The sequence below is a fragment of the Oncorhynchus mykiss genome, chromosome 1 (genome assembly GCF_013265735.2).
Source record: "Oncorhynchus mykiss isolate Arlee chromosome 1, USDA_OmykA_1.1, whole genome shotgun sequence".
Classification (NCBI taxonomy): Eukaryota; Metazoa; Chordata; class Actinopteri; order Salmoniformes; family Salmonidae; genus Oncorhynchus; species Oncorhynchus mykiss.
The window spans coordinates 50,709,931-50,730,491 of NC_048565.1; the positions used below are offsets into that span (position 1 = coordinate 50,709,931).

General features: G+C 41.8%; 1 protein-coding gene across 2 annotated transcripts in view; it reads right to left on the minus strand.

Annotated features, from left to right (window-relative positions):
• Nucleotides 1-8,705: 8,705 nt before the first annotated feature.
• LOC110524488 (alpha-1,3-mannosyl-glycoprotein 4-beta-N-acetylglucosaminyltransferase C) overlaps nt 8,706-20,561 on the minus strand; it is a 33,537-nt gene continuing 21,681 nt past the window's right edge. Inside the window, exons 2-4 of one of the 2 annotated variants that reach the window (XM_021604198.2) lie at nt 10,384-10,524; nt 10,158-10,293; nt 8,706-10,046 (exon numbers count right to left, since the gene is read on the minus strand). In XM_021604198.2, coding sequence (XP_021459873.2) covers nt 8,905-10,046; nt 10,158-10,293; nt 10,384-10,512 — 1,407 coding nt within the window. In that variant the 5' untranslated portion in view covers nt 10,513-10,524 and the 3' untranslated portion in view covers nt 8,706-8,904. Of the gene's footprint in view, nt 10,047-10,157; nt 10,294-10,383; nt 11,039-20,561 lie in introns of those variants that run through there. The other variant, XM_036979494.1, reaches the window with a different exon arrangement.

Below are 20,561 nucleotides of genomic sequence, written 5' to 3' on the forward strand. Positions count from 1 at the left end.
ACGCAGTACTTTGTTGAAGGACCTTTGGCAGCAATAACGGCATAGAGTTTTCTTGGGTATGATGCTACATGCTTGTCACACCTGTATTTGGGGAGTATCTCCTATTCTAGTCTCCAGATCCTCTCAATATATGCACTGCTGCATAGATATTTTCATATCTCTCCAGAGATTTTAAATCTGGTTCAAGTCCAGGCTCTTTGCTAGGCCACTCAAGGACATTCAGAGACTTGTCCCAAAGCCACTCCTGCTTTGTCTTGGCTGTGTGCTTATGGTCGCTGTCCTTTAGGAATGTGAACTTTCACCCCAGTCTGAGGTCACAAGCGCAGGTTTCCATCAAGAATCTCTCTGTACTTTGCTCTGTTCCTCTTTGCCTCGAACCTGACTAGTCTCCCAGTCCCTGCCGCTGAAAAACATCCCCACAGCATGATGCTGCCACCACCATGCTTCACCGTGAGGATGGTGCCAGGTTTTCTCCAGACGTGACATTCAGGCCAAAGAGTTCAATCTTGGTTTCATCAGACCAGAGAATCTTGTTTCTCCATGGTCTGAGAGTCTTAAGGTGCCTTTTGTCAAACTCCAAGCGAGCTGTCATGTGCCTTTTACTGAGGAGTGGCTTCCGTCTGGCCACCCTACCATAGAGGCCTGATTGGTGGAGAGCTGCAGAGATGGTTGTCCTTCTGGAAGTTTCTCCCATCTCCACAGGGGACAGCTCTGTCAGTGTGACCATGGGGTTCTTGGTCACCTCCCAGATGAAGGCCCTTCTCCCCCGATTGCTCAGTTTGGCCGGGCGGCCAGCACTATGAAGTCTTGGTGGTTCCAAACTTCTTCCATTTAAGAATGATGGAGGCCACTGTGTTCTTGGGGACATTCAATGCTGCAGAAATGTGTTTGGTACCCTTCCCCAGATCTGTGCCACGACACAATCCTGTCTCGGATTTCTACGGACAATTCCTTTTAACCTCATGGCTTGGTATTTTGCTCTGACGTGCTCTGTCATCTGTGGGACCTTATATAGACAAGTGTGTGCCTTTTCCAAATCGTGTCCAATCACTTGAATTGACCACCAGGTGGACTCCAATCAATTTGTAGAAACATCTCAAGGGTGATCATTGGAAACAGGATGCGCCCGAGCTCAATTTGAGTCTCACAGCAAAGGGTCTGAATACTTATGCAAATATGTTTTTTCAGTTTTTTTTATTTTGAATACATTCGCTAAAACATATACAGACCTGTTTTTGCTTCCTCGTCATGGGGTGTTGTGCGTAGATTGCTGAGGATGTTTTTTATTCAATCAATATTTTAAAATTAGGCTGTAACGTAACCAAATGTGGAAAAGGGGAAGGGGTCTGAATACTTTCCGAAGGCACTGCATACCGTGTAGTTAAATATCATGGAAAATAAATGGTGCTTGAATACATACATTATTTTCCAGTGTAAATCCCCTTGGGACTTGTATGCTTACATATTTACTGATAGGGTAACTTGGGGTCACATTTTACTGGTCCTTCCCTTTCTGTCTTCCCCCCCAGGCAATGTAGCAGAGGCAGTAAAGGCTGCCATCGCTGCTGGCTACAGACCCATCGACAGGGCTTTCTTCAAAACAATATTTTCAGTTCGCGTTTGGTAAAATGGGACAGCAGGTTAGATAAACTAGGACAGCATTGTTATAGGCTTAATTATACCTCAATGACAATTCAATTCACACTTTGTTGTTATGTTGTCATCTTGAGCATGTCAGAATTGTATCATGTGTTGGGCTTATATGTTGAATAGATGTCAAGTGAGGTTACAGAAGACGGAAATGCAAAAAAGCGGGACATCATATTAACTGGGACAGCTTAATGCTGACACGTTTCTATTTCTCTGATAAGTGAAAATCTAAACTACTGTTACTAAGCCCTTGCAGAGAAACCACATGATCAAAATCACATCACTTCATTGGTGTGCCATCAGAGAGCTGGGCAAATCAAGCTTCAAAGAGGAAGCTCGCCGAGTGAAGCACACGGTATCTGTGACATAGCTTTTCTTTTCTGTTTTGATGTTAAGGTTATAAAACTCATGAATAATAACTGTGCCAAACTGTGGTGTAAATGTGAATACTATGCACTGGTGCATCAAAATAAATACAAATGTTTCCAATATGAAGTCATTTTTTGTTGCTGTCTTGCTTTACCAACCATAGCTAGCTGAAGTATGACAGCATGGAGTAGCTAATGTGGGACAGTCTTTTAGGCTTTTCCTATAGAGGAAAGAAATCCAGTGTACATTAAGGACCCCCTGTACCTAGGTTAGGCAGGGCTCTGGTTCTTATAGTACTATTATCCTATTGTGGTACTAGGTACTATGGTACGATATTATGGTACTATGAGTACAATGGCACCAAACAGAACTATAGTAGGCATACTGTGTGTGTATGCATCTTGGAATTGATAGTGTTTGTCAAATGGTGAATACTGTTATTCCATGGAACCTTTCCGGTGATGTGTAGTCTACATGTGTGTCTCAGATTACGTCCCAAATGGCACCCTATTCCATATAGCCTAGGGTGTACTACTGCCTGAGCTGGCCATAAGTAGTGCCTTATAGGGTGCCTGTGCCATTTAGGACACAGCCCCAATCCATGCAGATTGCCTTTCCTGTTTTTCTCTTTCTACCAGCTGTGATGTACCTTCCATGAGAAGTCCGCTCTGAAAGCAGATTGTCAGAAGACCGTGAGCACCTCCAACTGGACCATCTGGACCTCTGCCTCATCCACGGCCCCATGGGAACGAAGGTGCACTCTCTCCCTATAGTCCTCTTGACATGCGCACTGTTCTCAACATGTCTTTGAAGAATCCTTGCCACTTGTATCTTGTAATACTCTTGTAATAAAACACTTGAGCTGAAGATTTGAAATGATGGGGTTTTAGGTTGTTTTGATGAAATAGTTCCATTTAACGCTTACAGTGCCTGCACTGCCTGACTTGCCCGTACAAAATGTCTTTGCTCCCATTTATTTAATGACTCACACATTTTGTCATGCATCATTTAGAAAAACAATTCCACCCTTTGATGATTAACTGGTGGGGGGGGGGGGGGGGGGGGGGGTTGATATGCGCTGATCATCATCACTCAATGATTTATTGTTATGTTGTAGATTAGGGATGAGCTGTTTCCTGTGGACAGCACACTGTAGCCAGGGCAACCAGCTTCATGGACACCTGGGAGGTGAGAATGACAGGTCAAGTTAAGATAATTTCTGGGCCATTTTTTTACATCATCATTACATTTAGATTATCACCCTTTGAACATATCCATTTGGGTGTTCTGCTCACCATATATCTCAGGGTATGGAAGAACTTGTGGATGCAGGGATGGTCAAAGCCATAGGAATCTCTCATTTCAACCGGATCAAACCGAAGCTATTCTGAACAAGCCAGGCCTCAAGCACTAACAACCAGGTGTTCTTTGCCCTCTCTCCCAGCCCAAAATACCCCTCTGCATATAGAGATCTTTTAGAGCATAATGTAATTGTGTTGAAATTATCTGATGTCCTAGGTTATGGGCAACATTTTCCTCTCGCAAACACACCTGTGTTGTGAGCAAATGCCTGGTAACTTATGGATGGGTGAAGTTGTAATGTGCAGTGTGATTTATTCTATTTTATTCGGAGTGGCTGTGGATCTGACTTTTCCCTGACCTTTTATTTTGAGCATTTTCCCTCTCATGTGGCCAGAACTCAACAGTGCGCGCCACTAGGCAAAACACACAGGTAGGCTATGCTTCAGTTTGTTAGCACCATCTGCTCTACAATTCGCTCACTGTACATCATTCAAAACAGCACTGTAGGCTACTTCCAAACAACACTGTATAACTCAAGAAGATCTAATGCATATCCCCATGAAACTGATAAGATTGAGATGAACTTGTTGGTATGCAGAGGCTGCATGAACGTTTCACCAATAAAACTTGAAGAATTATCAGTCACGATTGACAGTGAGAAATGTGAAGGGAAGGAGAACACAAAAATGTGTGCTTAGAGTAGAGGTAAAGAAACATATGCTCAGAAGCATTTAGCACTCGGAAAAAAAGGACCGGGAAATGTCAGATGCACAGCTGCAGCCTATTTTATTTGACTAATGTGGTTGAGTGTTCTTATGACATCATCGGATGTCCCTGTCTGCTCCAGCTTGAGTACAGACACATGGAGGGAAATGTCCTATTGACACACACACCCAGTTATTTGTCACAAATAATTATATTCTTCTAGTAACCTGCTATTATCCCAATAAGTTACTATGGTAACTGTCTGATCCGATGTTCTTGTATTAGGGCCAAACCAGATGAACCCTGTTTATTTGAAGACACAAACATCAAGCCCAGAGGACCATATCTCAGGTAAAGTGGGAGCCATAGTAACAGTTATGGAGTCTATGGACCTTGCTTTGTGTTGTGCTTTATATATTTCCACACCATGAGGTTGGAATAGTACAGTGAAATCATGAAACGTATGATAATGCACTTTTAGTGTAAAAACAATGTTTGGCTGGGTGGGGTTTTTGGGCCACCTGGTGATAAGTTTATTAGGCCAATAAATAACAAAGAGAGTTTGACCTCCTCTCTGCTGATAACAGGTTGTTTTCAGGTTACACATTCCTCACAGTAGGCTCATCCAATTAGGCCCTTCTCTCAGACCACTAAGAAATTATTTGATATTGAGATAAAAAAAAAAACATTTCTTACTGGGATCTTACTGTGATTTATATTGAACCTTTATTTAACTAGGCAAACCAGTTAAGGACAAATTCTTATTTACAATGACAGCCTACCGGGGAACAGTGGGTTTATTGCCTTGTTCAGGGGCAGAACAACATATTTTTACCTTGTTAGCTGCTCTGGGATTCAATCCAGCAACCTTTCGGTTACTGGCCCAACGCTCTAACCTGCCGCTCCAAAATATGTGTTATTTATATTTACAATTCCCTTATCCAAGCAAATTACTCATTTACTACAGTACCAGTCAAAAGGCGTGTGCAAAGCTGTCATCAAGGCAAAGGGTAAGGCTACTTTGAAGAATCTCAAATATAACATATATTTAGATTTGTTTAACACTTTTTTGGTTACTACATTGTTATTTCATAGTTTAGATGTCTTCACTATTATTCTACAACATAGAAAATAGTAAAATAAAAACCCTGGTATGTGTAGGTGTGTCCAAACTTTTGACTGGTACTGTAGCTCTTACCAACTTGTAAATTCCAGTGTATGGAAAATTGTGTTATTTCGATTGAACAAAATTAAGTAGATGCTTTTTCCACTTGGAACTGGTAGGTTCGCTAGACCTCAACCCGGGTTAGAATCGGGCCCAAAATGACTACTCACTTGAGGATAATACAGTACTTAAACATTGAATGTTGTGATCCAGGTGGTCAAGTCTTGAGGGGGTAAAGCTGCCATCAAACCCATTTTCCCCACAACGAAACAACCTTTCTCTGCTAATGATAAACATAATGTTTGTTATTAATGATTTCAAGTGTTATGTAAATCAATTCATAGAAAATCTATTTGGCTAATAATATTTTCTGCTTTGTGTTCAGTAGACCCGTCTACTGATAGATTTCTTTTTCCTGGTCATGACTCATCTTCAAATCAAATTTTATTGGTCACATACACATATTTAGCAGATGTTATTGCGGGTGTAGCAAAATCTTGCTGTGGGCCTGAAGCACAGGGACCTGACCAATCGCTTCGGGGACTGCCAATCCACCATGAGCCAGATGATCACTTCCTGTACTGCCTGCATGGCACCGCCTCCATCTGGATGTAACCAGAGTGTCTAAGCCCACCTGCCCTTGGATTTCAAGGACTTCGCAGATACCCAGGTTCTGGTTGACTTCATAGAATTCCTCTGCAACACACCATCTTCCTCTACGCAGAGGACACCATTCTGTATACTTCTGGCCCTTCTTTGGACACCGTGTTAAAACTTCTTTGGGATAGGGGGCAGTATTTGGAAGTTTGGATGAATGAGGTGCCCAAAGTTAACTGCCTGTTGCTCAGGCCCAGAAGCTAGGATATGCATATAATTGGTGCCATTGGATAGACACTCTGAACTCTGAAGTTTCTAAAACTGTTAAAATATTCTGTGGGTATAATAGAACTGATTTGGCAGGCGAAACCCCAAGGACAATCCATCCAGAAAAATACAATTCAGCTCACCTCTGATTACAATGGCTGGGAATGGGAATATAAAAGAAAGTCCTCCCAGATTGCAGTTCCTAGGGCTTCCACTGGATGTCAACAGTCTTTAGAAAGTGTTTCAGGCTTGTTTTTTTTAAATGGCTCCCATTTTGGCTGTAGTGTTTTTAGTGGGTTCAAGTGAGTACGCGTACGTCATTATTTATCTCCGGTAATGGTCTATGGTATTCTCCGTCTTAAATTTTATAGTTTATTTACATAATAGGGTACCTGAGGATTGATTAGGACCGTTGTTTGACTTGTAAAGAAGAAATGTATAAGTAACTTACGGGATTCATTTTGTATGTATTTTGAGCAAGGGAAACCGGTGGATTACTGAGTCAAGCGCGCCATTGACACTTACTTTTTTGGGATGTAAAGAAGGACTTTATCGAACAAAAGGACCATTTGTTATGTAGCTGGGACCCTTGGGATTGCAAAAAGATGAAGATCTTCAACGGTAAGTGATTTATTTTATCGCTATTTCTGACTTTTGTAATGCATCTGCTTGGTTGGAAAATGTTTGTGGCACGCTCTGGTGAGGGCAGGCATTTGGTTATTTTTCTCCGGTATTGAATATACTATTCATCGTCTTAACTTTTAGCGTTTACTAACATATTATGGTACCTGAAGATTGATTAGGATTAAGATTGATTGTTTGACATGTTTGGACCAAGTTTATTGGTAACGTTTGGGATTGATTTTGTATGCATTTTGAACAAGGGGAAACAGGTGGATTACTGAGTCAAGCGCGCCATTGACACTTACTTTTTTGGGATATAAAGAAGGACTTTATCGAACAAAAGGACCATTTGTTATGTAACTGGGACCCTTATTCTTGGCCAGGTCGCAGTTGTAAATGAGAACTTGTTCTCAACTAGCCTACCTGGTTAAATAATATATACAGTGCCTTGCGAAAGTATTCGGCCCCCTTGAACTTTGCGACCTTTTGCCACATTTCAGGCTTCAAACATAAAGATATAAAACTGTATGTTTTTGTGAAGAATCAACAACAAGTGGGACATAATCATGAAGTGGACAGTATCTCGGACCTGCCTGGTGTGTTCCTTGTTCTTCATGATGCTCTCTGCGCTTTTAACGGACCTCTGAGACTATCACAGTGCAGGTGCATTTATACGGAGACTTGATTACACACAGGTGGATTGTATTTATCATCATTAGTCATTTAGGTCAACATTGGATCATTCAGAGATCCTCACTGAACTTCTGGAGAGAGTTTGCTGCACTGAAAGTAAAGGGGCTGAATAATTTTTCACTCCCAATTTTTCAGTTTTTTATTTGTTAAAAAAGTTTGAAATATCCAATAAATGTCGTTCCACTTCATGATTGTGTCCCACTTGTTGTTGATTCTTCACAAAAAAATACAGTTTTATATCTTTATGTTTGAAGCCTGAAATGTGGCAAAAGGTCGCAAAGTTCAAGGGGCCGAATACTTTCGCAAGGCACTGTATATATATATATTTTACATGTATTTTAATTAGCGGTAAAGTGAAGAGTCTTCCTCCACCTTCAATGGGACGGTGGGGATGGCACCTCATGACGCGGTCATTTTGTATCTGTACTTTATCCTAGATCTGTAAAGTGACAAGGAGATATTCCAGCAGTGTGGAATTGTTCCCTTACTCACCTCAGACACAGCCATTGCAACGTCCACTGGCCAACTTCCTGGTAAAAGGGCACCTAGATGCCAGCAGGGTGCAAAGGTGATGGAGGGTGAGACATGGATCATTGCAAAGCTGAGGGGAATGGTAGAGTGGACCATGCGGAGAGTCAAAGACCACAAGCTTGTTTGAGACAGTGCTCCCCCTGTACCTCTCAGATACCATGAATCAACTGTTCACTGTGGCATGCCTGCTGGTCAACAACCAACATGAACAACTATCAGCATGGTTCAGGCGGAAATGGTACAAGCGGAAACGAAGTGAGGGGGGAGTTGGGCATCTTGTTCAGTCTACTCCTCTCTGACCAGATACTGTACTGCTGGAAGTGATTTTGAAGATCCAGCAGGGGGCACTCCTCTCCTCTCACTGCGTAAGCAGAAACCAATGCTGCAGAAATTATGCAGTTGTTCGACCAATGTTCAAGTACTTCGCAAAGTTGTTGCACATTCTGTAGAACTATTTGTCTAAACTCACCTTTCCTGAGAAGATCATTCATAGAGAAAAAGTTTAATGTAATTCCAGGAGAACCAAACATCATCCAATTCACTGAAGTAAATACTGTATGTGTAGAGAAAAAAAATATCTACCTCATTCCTTTGAGTGTAATGCACTCTATGACAGCTCCTCGGAAGATGGGAAAAAGCAAGTGTTACGTTCTCCACTTGAAAAGTATCACAGTCATCCTTTAACACTTGTCTCTGTAGAATTGTTGCTATTTAAGGAAATACATGAGTGTATTTTCTGTAAACCTGTGAAAAACACATATTTGATAACTTCTCTTTTAAAAACCCTTTTAGAAACCCAAACACAATTGTCTGCATTTTATTTTATGAAAAACATACAATGCTGACAACCCAATAGTCTAATTGTTTCAGATAAAAAAAAAAATGTAGGCTACTGTATGCAAAGTATAAAGGAATATAAACCATAAAGCATCCAATATAATCAATATATATAAATGAATACAACACTTTAGTCCAGATAGTATGAGCCCTCTGTGTGCCAACTATGTCGTCCACAGACTTATTTTCCTAATAATCAGCCATTCATTCTGACTGGCAGTCACCACAATACGAACACACTGGATGTCAAAGGCAATCTTGTGGTCCACGTCTTGAACGTCAATGTTGCCATTTTTAAACTCCCCTAACGTGATGTAGGAAGAACACTGCCTTCCTCTCTTTGTCCCCACCAGCTTCTCTCCTACTTCCAGAGCTCCATGGTGCAGGATATCATTCTGACGATCGTCCGTTCCTGTCAAGATTTTGATATTGCTAATATTGCTTGGTTCGTGAAAGACAATGACAAAGAAGTCTCCGGTAGAGGGGGGTTTCCCCCAAAAGTATTCGTCCACACTGCTATAAGCCTTGGTGGCGTCATAGTTTTCAAATACATTAATGTTTGTGTACAGGCTGGCAGGAGGGTTGTCAGGGATATCAATAGAGTCCTCTTCAAAGTCATCATCCTTCAACTTGTTCTCTGTCCCCTTATATGAGGAGTAGTAGCCCATGTGCTGGAACAGAGAGGGCTTGAAGCGGATCACATTTTTCTGGGCCAACAGGCCCCGGAAGTGAATAAGGAGCCAGTCGCAAGGCATCTCCTGGTAGAACATGAGCAGGAAGTGGACCAGGCGCGGCAGGTCTCTTGATTGGTAGAGCTTCCCTATGTAGCCAAGCTTGGAGAATTCCAGCATCACCCAGTAGGAGCCTTCCCTGGAGGTGACCACCTTCTTCAGGGATGTCAGGAAGTTCCGTGAGCAGAGCACATCGTCCTCCAGCATCATGTAAAAATCTGAGAGGTTGGTGCAGAAGTTGAGGAGGAAGGCGTAGTCCACGTTCTGCTTGGAGCGGAAGCGTACCCTGTCCTCTGGGTCGTCGTAGTTCCTTTTCAGCCCATCCAGTGATGGGTAGTACTCCTCAGGGGCATGGATCACTAGGAGACGCCCTGCGATGATGTGGTGGGCAAACTTCCTGGAGATGTCCTGCACCAGCTTTTCACACCAGGCCAGGTCAAAGTCTGCCAGGTGAACCACCACCACAATCTCTTTCAGTTCCTCATAACTGGACTGGTCAAAAATGGATTTGATCGTCTCCATGAGGTAATTCCCTTTTTTTCTTTTCACAGATGACAACCCAATGGTTAGAAATTCTGTAAACACAAACATTGATATGATTCCAAATGAAATTATTTTTGAACAAATCATTGAGGTTCAGGATAATATGTGTATCTCTACATATCTAAAATAAAAGGTATATTTACTTTTCCGGGGCAGTGGATTCCCAGCGAGGTAACGGTATGTGATGTTTATGGTTCCAGAGAAATTTGTGAGGTCTCTAAAGTTGTGAACATATCTCTCAGAGTTTGAAGGATGCATCAGCTGTCTTTTACCCGCCTCCTAAAAAAATTACTATATTGTTACTCAAATGTAAAATACAAATATGATATCATAGGAAAGAAGATCCAGAGACAGCCAATAATAACCTACCAAGACGTATCCATCCTCCATATACAGGTTGAAGAACAGAAGACATGTGATCAGGACCCCCAGGAAGGGGATGGTGGAGCGTTTACGGAAACACCTCATCTTGTCCAGGGACTTCCACACCAGCCTCATGATGGAGACACACTTCAGGTAGGACAGAAAAGAAAAAGGTTTGAACAAATTATTATCATCATTATCATTCTCTGCTTACGGTGTAGGTAGGCGATATTGATATCAATTCAGTATTGTCGAATGTACATTGTCTGTGTGAGTGCACATATTGTGCAGAACTGCCTGTGCCATGGGTTTGTTGATGTGCTTGTTTGAAGTCAGCAATATGCATATGAAATGTGTATGTATATATATATATATATAAACTGCACAAGTATGCATACTGTGTGTGTGTGTGTATGTGTGCGCGCACCTGCATGGCTGTGTGTGATGGGCACTGAACCATACACATACTTATACGGTGTGTTGCAGAATACGGCCCTCCATCTCCAGGCCTTCCCAGTGAGCCTCTGGTGGAGCGCTAACCTGGGTCAAAGTGCTGAATGCTGAGAAAGGCCTGGGAGAGGCTCGCTCACACAATCACACAACCTCCCGTCTTCATTATTCTCACCACTGATGGAACAGCAAAGCCTTTCATGTTTCCCTCTGACCTTAAAAAGTAACAGTCTGGATCAAAAGCCTTATTGAATAGGAACATATATTTTCTATATATATATATATATATATATATATATATATATATATAGAGAGAGAGAGAGAGAGAGAGAGAGAGAGAGAGAGAGAGAGAGAGAGAGAGAGAGAGAGAGAGAGAGAGAGAGAGAGAGAGAGAGAGAGAGAGAGAGAGAGAGAGAGAGAGAGAGAGAGAGAGAGAGAGAGAGAGAGAGAGAGAGAGAGAGAGAGAGAGAGAGAGAGAGATTCTGTAATGTATAAACAGCTCTCTGAGATGAATTTATGCTGACAGGAAGAAATTGATTGTACTCTGCCTATGAAAAACATTATATTGAAGAGGTGAATATATTCCTTACAGACAACTAACTGGCCTCTCTTGCCTCGGAGCGGAAGCTCGTGTTTAGAATTCAGCGTGTGCATGCACACCAGCCGAGCTCCACCTTAGGCTCATTTCCTAACCATTTCCAAGCTTCCTGTAAAAGTACACTGTTGCAGTGAATCCATTTGCAACACAGAATGATAAAAAGCAATTTAATCGTATGTGAAACGGCAGCTCAATGTGGCTAATGAGACGCCATTTTAATAAGCGGGTATGTTGTACAACAAAGCCATTTGGTAAACAATATTGTTCATTTGTTTGATGATATGCAGACAACATACAGTGCCTTGCGAAAGTATTCGGCCCCCTTGAACTTTGCGACCTTTTGCCACATTTCAGGCTTTAAACATAAAGATATAAAACTGTATGTTTTTGTGAAGAATCAACAACAAGTGGGACATAATCATGAAGTGGAACGACATTTATTGGATATTTCAAACTTTTTTAACAAATCAAAAACTGAAAAATTGGGTGTGCAAAATTATTCAGCCCCCTTAAGTTAATACTTTGTAGCGCCACCTTTTGCTGCGATTACAGCTGTAAGTCGCTTGGGGTATGTCTCTATCAGTTTTGCACATCGAGAGACTGAAATTTTTTCCCATTCCTCCTTGCAAAACAGCTCGAGCTCAGTGAGGTTGGATGGAGAGCATTTGTGAACAGCAGTTTTCAGTTCTTTCCACAGATTCTCGATTGGATTCAGGTCTGGACTTTGACTTGGCCATTCTAACACCTGGATATGTTTATTTTTGAACCATTCCATTGTAGATTTTGCTTTATGTTTTGGATCATTGTCTTGTTGGAAGACAAATCTCTGTCCCAGTCTCAGGTCTTTTGCAGACTCCATCAGGTTTTCTTCCAGAATGGTCCTGTATTTGGCTCCATCCATCTTCCCATCAATTTGAACCATCTTCCCTGTCCCTGCTGAAGAAAAGCAGGCCCAAACCATGATGCTGCCACCACCATGTTTGACAGTGGGGATGGTGTGTTCAGGGTGATGAGCTGTGTTGCTTTTACGCCAAACATAACGTTTTGCATTGTTGCCAAAAAGTTCAATTTTGGTTTCATCTGACCAGAGCACCTTCTTCCACATGTTTGGTGTGTCTCCCAGGTGGCTTGTGGCAAACTTTAAACTACACTTTTTATGGATATCTTTAAGAAATGGCTTTCTTCTTGCCACTCTTCCATAAAGGCCAGATTTGTGCAATATACGACTGATTGTTGTCCTATGGACAGAGTCTCCCACCTCAGCTGTAGATCTCTGCAGTTCATCCAGAGTGATCATGGGCCTCTTGGCTGCATCTCTGATCAGTCTTCTCCTTGTATGAGCTGAAAGTTTAGAGGGACGGCCAGGTCTTGGTAGATTTGCAGTGGTCTGATACTCCTTCCATTTCAATATTATCGCTTGCACAGTGCTCCTTGGGATGTTTAAAGCTTGGGAAATCTTTTTGTATCCAAATCCGGCTTTAAACTTCTTCACAACAGTATCTCGGACCTGCCTGGTGTGTTCCTTGTTCTTCATGATGCTCTCTGCGCTTTTAACGGACCTCTGAGACTATCACAGTGCAGGTGCATTTATACGGAGACTTGATTACACACAGGTGGATTGTATTTATCATCATTAGTCATTTAGGTCAACATTGGATCATTCAGAGATCCTCACTGAACTTCTGGAGAGAGTTTGCTGCACTGAAAGTAAAGGGGCTGAATAATTTGTGGCTAAGTGCCACAAACAAAGTTATCTACCCACACTGAAAGGAGGGGAAAAGGGCTACCTAAGTATGATTCCCAATCAGAGACAATGATAGACAGCTGTCCCTGATTGAGAACCATACCCGGCCAACACATAGAAACACAAATCAGAGAAATAAAGGACATAGAATGCCCACCCAAATCACACCCTGACCAAACCAAAAAGATACATAAAAAAGGCTCTCTAAGGACAGGGCGTGACACAAATTACATGGGATACAGGCAACAGAGCTGAGACTATAAAAAGATTAAGACACAATATTGCATTCAATATGCTCGAAACAAAGAATCAATGTATTCTGTAAACATCATCGATGTTGTTAGATAAGTGGCTATATTTCAGCTACTGTAGGTTATGGTAGTTATTTTTTAATTTTTTTATTTCACCTTTTATCGAAGATGCCAAGACAAGTGTAAAACTCTTAAGTGCTGAGGTCAAGGAGTTGGGTTATCATCAATTTAAACAGCATTGCTTTCAGAAGAAAACAATTCTGCTGTGACTGGACGTTTTCCGACTGTTTACTTATTAATCAAGGAAGAAGGCTGCTAGTTCTCCGAGATATTAATCAAGGAAGAAGGCTGCTAGTTCTCCGACATATTAATCAAGGAAGAAGGCTGCTAGTTCTCCAACATATTAATCAAGGAAGAAGGCTGCTAGTTCTCCAACATATTAATCGAGGAAGAAGGCTGCTAGTTCTCCAACATATTAATCAAGGAAGAAGGCTGCTAGTTCTCCGACATATTAATCAAGGAAGAAGGCTGCTAGTTCTCCGAGATATTAATCAAGGAAGAAGGCTGCTAGTTCTCCGACATATTAATCAAGGAAGAAGGCTGCTAGTTCTCCGACATATTAATCAAGGAAGAAGGCTGCTAGTTCTCCAACATATTAATCAAGGAAGAAGGCTGCTAGTTCTCTGACATATTAATCAAGGAAGAAGGCTGCTAGTTCTCCGACATTAATCAAGGAAGAAGGCTGCTAGTTCTCCGACATATAAATCTGGGAAGAAGGCTGCTAGTTCTCCGACATATTAATCAAGGAAGAAGGCTGCTAGTTCTCCGACATATTAATCAAGGAAGAAGGCTGCTAGTTCTCCGACATATTAATCAAGGAAGAAGGCTGCTAGTTCTCCGACATATTAATCAAGGAAGAAGGCTGCTAGTTCTCCGACATATTAGTCAAGGAAGAAGGCTGCTAGTTCTCCGACATATAAATCAAGGAAGAAGGCTGCTAGTTCTCCGACATATTAATCAAGGAAGAAGGCTGCTAGTTCTCCGACATATTAATCAAGGAAGAAGGCTGCTAGTTCTCCGACATATTATCAAGGAAGAAGGCTGCTAGTTCTCCGACATATTATTCAAGGAAGAAGGCTGCTAGTTCTCCGACATATTAATCAAGGAAGAAGGCTGCTAGTTCTCCAACAATGGACCCCAGCAGTTATCCCCTTCCTGCTTCTGGACAAGAGGGGCAGACCTCATTAAAGATGCATGGGGACCTGTGAGTTGAGTTTAACGTTCTCAAAGCTCTCTTCAAATATTCATGCCCAACGCTATGTATGCGGTCTTCAGCACATGGAGGTTGAAACACTGAAGACAATGCCAACCAAGGAGAGAAGAGCTTCACTGCTGTGTTGAACCTCCAGTTTGATCACTAAATCCATAATTTAAAAAAACAAGATATGACAAGTGACAGTTACATTATCTCTGTAACAATGACAAGTAGCCAATACACAACCCCTCTCTTCAACCAACCCACTCAGCTCCTTGATATAAGAGGGCTTTTATTGGAAGGACGATGACATATACTATCCATAGCCTGTGATATTCGACGCACTGTATGATCATGAAATAGGATCCTACTGTCCACAAGTCACTTATTCACTTAGCTGTGGTTCATCAAAATGTTCACATCTCTCCCCTTTCATCTCACCACATTCTAATGGCAGTGATGCTGAAAGTGGTTACGGTGTCATTGATTGTCCTCGGTGCTGCTGGCCTGTGACTGTGGTAGCGTCCATTTTGTCACTTTGTTTTATTACCGTCTCAGATTGGAAATGCATGGGCGATTATTTCCTTGTGTTCAGGATGAGTGATGATGGGCACTGAGCCTGGCCTGCTCTTTCTCTACTCCCGTTTGTGTGGGCTGTCAAAGCTCAGCTGGCGGAAGGAGAAATCGATGATCTGGGTTAGGGGTGTTAGGGGACATGTCATTTTGTGTTATTGTGTCTCGGGGAAAGCTTCCATATGTCACGAATAATAATAGGAATGACTATTGAGATAACAAAGATGATGAAATGCACACTGGTATGAGGAACTGGAAATGAAGCTGAGATTGGCTGGCCTATGTACAGTACCAGTCAAAAGTTTGGACACACCTATTCATTCCAGGATTTTGCTTTATTTTTACTATTTTCTACATTGTAGAATAATAGTGAAGACATCAAAACTATGAAATAACACATATTGAAACATGTAGTAACCAAAAAAGTGTTAATCAAATAAAAATAGATTTTATATTTGAGATTCTTCAAAGCCACTCTTTGCTTTGTTGACAGCTTTGCACACTCTTGGCATTCTTTCAAACAGCTTCATGAGGTAGTCACCTGAAATGCATTTCAATTAACAGGTGTTCCTTTGGTAAATGTTAATTTGTGGAATTTCTTTCCTTAATGCGTTTGAGCCAATCATTTGTGTTCTGACAAGGTAGGGGTGGTAAACAGAAGATAGCCCTGTTTGGTAAAAGACCAAGTCCATAATTATGGCGAGAACGGCTCAAATAATCAAAGAGAAATGACAGTCCATCATCACTTTAAGACATGAAGGTCAGTCAATCCGGAAAAACCATCAAGCGCTATGATGAAACTGGCTCTCATGAGGACCGCCACAGGAAAGGAAGACCCAGAGTTACCTCGGGTGCAGGATAAGTTTATTAGAGTTAACTGCACCTCAGATTGCAGCCCAAATAAATGGTTCCAACTGCTATGTCTTTTTGTTAGACGCAGGGTAGGTGAACAGATGATCTCCGCATGTGTGTTTCCCACCATGAAGCATGGAGGAGGAGGTGTGATGGTGCTTTGCTGGTAACACTGTCTGTGATTTATTTAGAATTGTAGGCACACTTAACCAGCATGGCTACCACAACATTCTGCAGCGATACACCATCTCATCTGGTTTGCGCATAGTGGGACTATCATTTGTTTTTCAAGGACAATGACCCAACACACCTCCAGGCTGTGTAAGGGCTATTTGACCAAGAAGGAGAGTAATGAAGTGTTGCATCAGATGACCTGACCAATTGAGATGGTTTGGGATGAGTTTGACCACAGAGTGAAGGACATGCAGCTAACCAGTGCTCAGCATATGTGGGAACTCCTTCAAGACTGTTGGAAAAGCCTTCCAAGTGAAGCTGGTTGAGATAATTCCAAGAGTGTGCAAAGCTGTGATCAAGGTAAAAATGTAAGAAAAACCCTTGAATGAGTAGGTGTATCTAAACTTTTGACTGGTACTGTATGTATGTTCTGATAATGTTATTCCACCTGAATGTTTCCAGTGCAGCTGTTGGTATTTGACAATAGATCAACTGTCAGTTCCTAGGGCTGATCCCTTGACACTTGACATTTTTCTTGACATTATTCTGTAATTTAGATGCTGGTTCTAGAACTAGTGGACCAGTGGGAGGGGGGCAGTACACTACACACAATGTATTTGACTGAGGTCACTGTTCAGTCTGGTCCCCAGCGCAGATATAATACATTCCCTTATTATTGCATTATTATTCCAGTTGCTTGAGACCCTGGGCCATCAGGCTGTGGAATGTGATGATACTTACCCAGTATGTGATGATTTTCAAATCAGCGGCGCTGATGTGTGATTTGGGTGGGCATTCTATGTTCTTTATTTCTATGATTTATATTTCTATGTTTTGAAAGGGTATGGTTCTCAATCAGGGACGGCTGTCTTTCATTGTCTCTGATTGGGAATCATACTTAGGCAGCCCTTTTTCCCACCTGTCATTGTGGGAAGTTCACTTGTGTTAGTGGCACTTAGCCCTCGTAAGCTTCACGGTTGTTTATCTTGTTTCTTGTTTTGTTGGCGTCATTCCACAATGAAGGAAAATGTACGCTCACCACGGTCCACTTCTTTTGACGGCTGTGACAGGCGCACCTGGGCAGTATTGGGAACTTTCCAGCTATTCTGAGTTACATTTCCAACGAACAAATGGCCCTTTGTGACAAGTCAACAATGCCCTGAGGGACCACACTTGCCATAGATCGTTCTGGAGACATGACAATGTGGTGTGTTGTTGCACAAATGCCAAGAAGAGAATAGTGATGATATCAGACTGTCAGAAGAAGCAGTTATTTTGATTTCGAATTTATATTACATGTGAGAGAATGGTTGTAGACACACAACAGGAAAGCACGTTAGTAGGTAGGATAGTATTGCGGATTATTACAGACGAATATGGTATTTTGCTAACTCCAGCAGATTTACATTGATGTGAACCCTGACATGTTGAGCAATTTGCCCTGTCCATGTCAAATCTGTATTCACAAGCCTAGCATCACTTCCCTTACACAATCCAGTAGTCAAATTGTGTTTACAACCCAAAGAGCACCAATACAAAACACTACAGTCTTTCAGGAGTCTTTCAGGAGATAATAGGAGAAGATTGAAAGATGCAATATACAGGCCTCGATTAGATGTTGGTCTCCATAGTGACCACCGGTGTAACCGTGTGGTAACATCAGAGGGTCCTGCAGGTCTGATCTCAGTGAGGCAAAGGAAAACAATTATAATGACTGATTAACACAGTTGTATTAACAACTGTTCGCAACAGACAGTGTTGATTAATGACACAGGGGGCTTCGTGACACCAGACACCAACCCTCTAATGGAGCTGTAGTTAGAGGCTGCAGGGCAGCGTTGTAATCTAAACCATCATGACACTTAGTGGCTCAACTGACATAAGGAGTGAAAATGTAATCTTTCCAGGAAACCTAGGAACAGTTAGAATGACAGGCTGAGGGACGTGAAGGAATGTAATAGCAGAAGTGTCTGAGTTGGGTTCAGGATCAGGAGCAGAGTACGTCAGGCAGCTTACATGATCCAGCAGCAGTTATCGGTGACACTCTGTCATCAAAGACGAACACTGATGAAGGTGTGTTATTCCCCCTGGTACTTGTCCTATATCCACATAACTAACAATGTCACAAACACAGCTTGGGTGGAAATAAGTGTGGAAATCCAATCACTGTTCATTCCACACGGACTACATGCAGGAAGTTCTGCAGTGAATGATGAGGCAAGCTTAAACTTTGCCACAACGACACCGCCAACAACGAACTAAAATGCCACTGAACAGCCGGACTCAACTAACCCAAGTCATTATATTATGGTCGGTGTCACATACCCAGACGAAATTCTCACTAAACAAGAATCCCTCTCTCTTCAACCCAACTGTCTGTTGGGGGCATTGAGGAGGGGCAGAACCTTAATGCAGCCTGATGTCTGTCTAGTTTCCAATCTGCTCCTCTGCAGGCCTGTCTGTCTGGCAGAGTAATGAGAGGCCGGTTCTGCCACCGACATTTCCTCAAAGACTGCTGGATTACAAATTCACTGCAGGCGGTTGGAAGGTCTCTTCCCTGTTCTCACCAAATCCATTCTAATTGTGTTCTTCCGTTCGATAACTTGCACACTGCTCTGCAATTTCAGCTCTTTTGCATTCGTCAACAGGTTACGTGATTAAATACTGTATAAATCTTCTCAAAGATTCACGCACAGTTTCACCCTGTTTAAAACAACAGCACTCGGATGAATAAAAGCATCACTGAAGGTTCAGTTCTGGCACACCTGAGGCCAGACCACAGAAAATGGACCGGGGATGGGGGTCCATTCCCCCGGAAGTAACAACATGTAGACTGTCTAGAACCTGTTTTCTTTTCCCATTTAGAAATCACATCTGAACTGTCTGTGATTCACTAAAGCTGGCACGTAGGAGTTACAGCCCGTGTAGCATTTCCTCCCACATATCTCAGTCGGTAATGACTCCAGAGAATGTGTGCATGAATGCTATGAGTCAGTCGTACATAATTCCAGCTAAGCCAAAGGTGCGATGCTGGAGAGAGGCCAGACAATAAAGCTCAGTCAGGATCAGTAGAGTTGGTCTCCACTGACTCTCTCTGCATTGTCGGATGCTTCGCTCCCTCTTGCCTATGTTAGCAGTGATCATCAAAGGCACTGTCAAGATAATGTGTAACTGGGGCTTCTAGAGACTGCCTGCAACGCTTGACACATTCAAATCAGACAGGCTTATTAATTCTTCAAAAGCCACACGGCTTCCTAAAAAAGTGTAGAAGATCGGTTGTGTATTCTGACTTGAGGTAAACCTGGGAGCTTGTGTTATGCTTATGGGGTGTGACATCTACATCTTGGGGTCTATTGTAGCAAACCTAACGAAAGGGTAAATCTTAGCAACGACGGTAATGGCATATATTGAATTTTAGTCCGTTATATCGTAGTTTGTTAAATTAAATAGCCCAAAATAAACTAAATAAAATGTATGTAGGCCTATCCAATCTTTGCTAAATATGTTGAACATGTTTGCAGTCCACATTGTAAGAAGTATAATTGCATGGCTTCAATATGGAAATATATTGTTAAACATGGAATTCACATTGATATAGGGGCTAGACCTACTGTAAATTGCATTATGTTAATAAGCAAGATTTAATTCACTATTGACAAGGCTTAAAAAGAGTGAATAATTATATTCAAATTCCAATCAAAACTAAACAACAACTTGTTTCAAATAGGTTATGTCTAAATATAGTTACAGGCACCATAATTGCTCCCAGTGGGCATATAATATTATGGTAAAATATGGAGGTTTTATGCACATCCAAACTTTTCACAGGAGCTGGACAAAGATCTAATGCTGCTTCCTAACTTGATTTTTGAATAAAGCTTTGGTGATTAATATTTATTGCAAAGCAGTCTCACGGGTCAAACCTTTCATTGATATTCTGCATTTGGCAGGACAAAAAAAACAGCCCTTATTGAGGGATGTGGAGGCTATGCTTGGTTTTTGATTGGTTTTTAATTTGAATAAAATGAAAAACATATTTTTTTAAGTATAAATAGCTGTGCCGTTCAGAATTGTTATGGTATTTCCTCATAATTTGCATTGATGGAATTTGGAGACCAAAGCTACAGGCTTCTGTAGTGCCGGACCTACCGAGATGATTTATGCGTTCTAGAATGTTTTAATTACGTGTATGCCCAGGCTTTTCTTCTTTTTTCCCCTTTTTTTAACATTTGGATCATGTTAAATATTAGCCACTATCGGTAGCCACCGTCAGTAATTCCCACATAC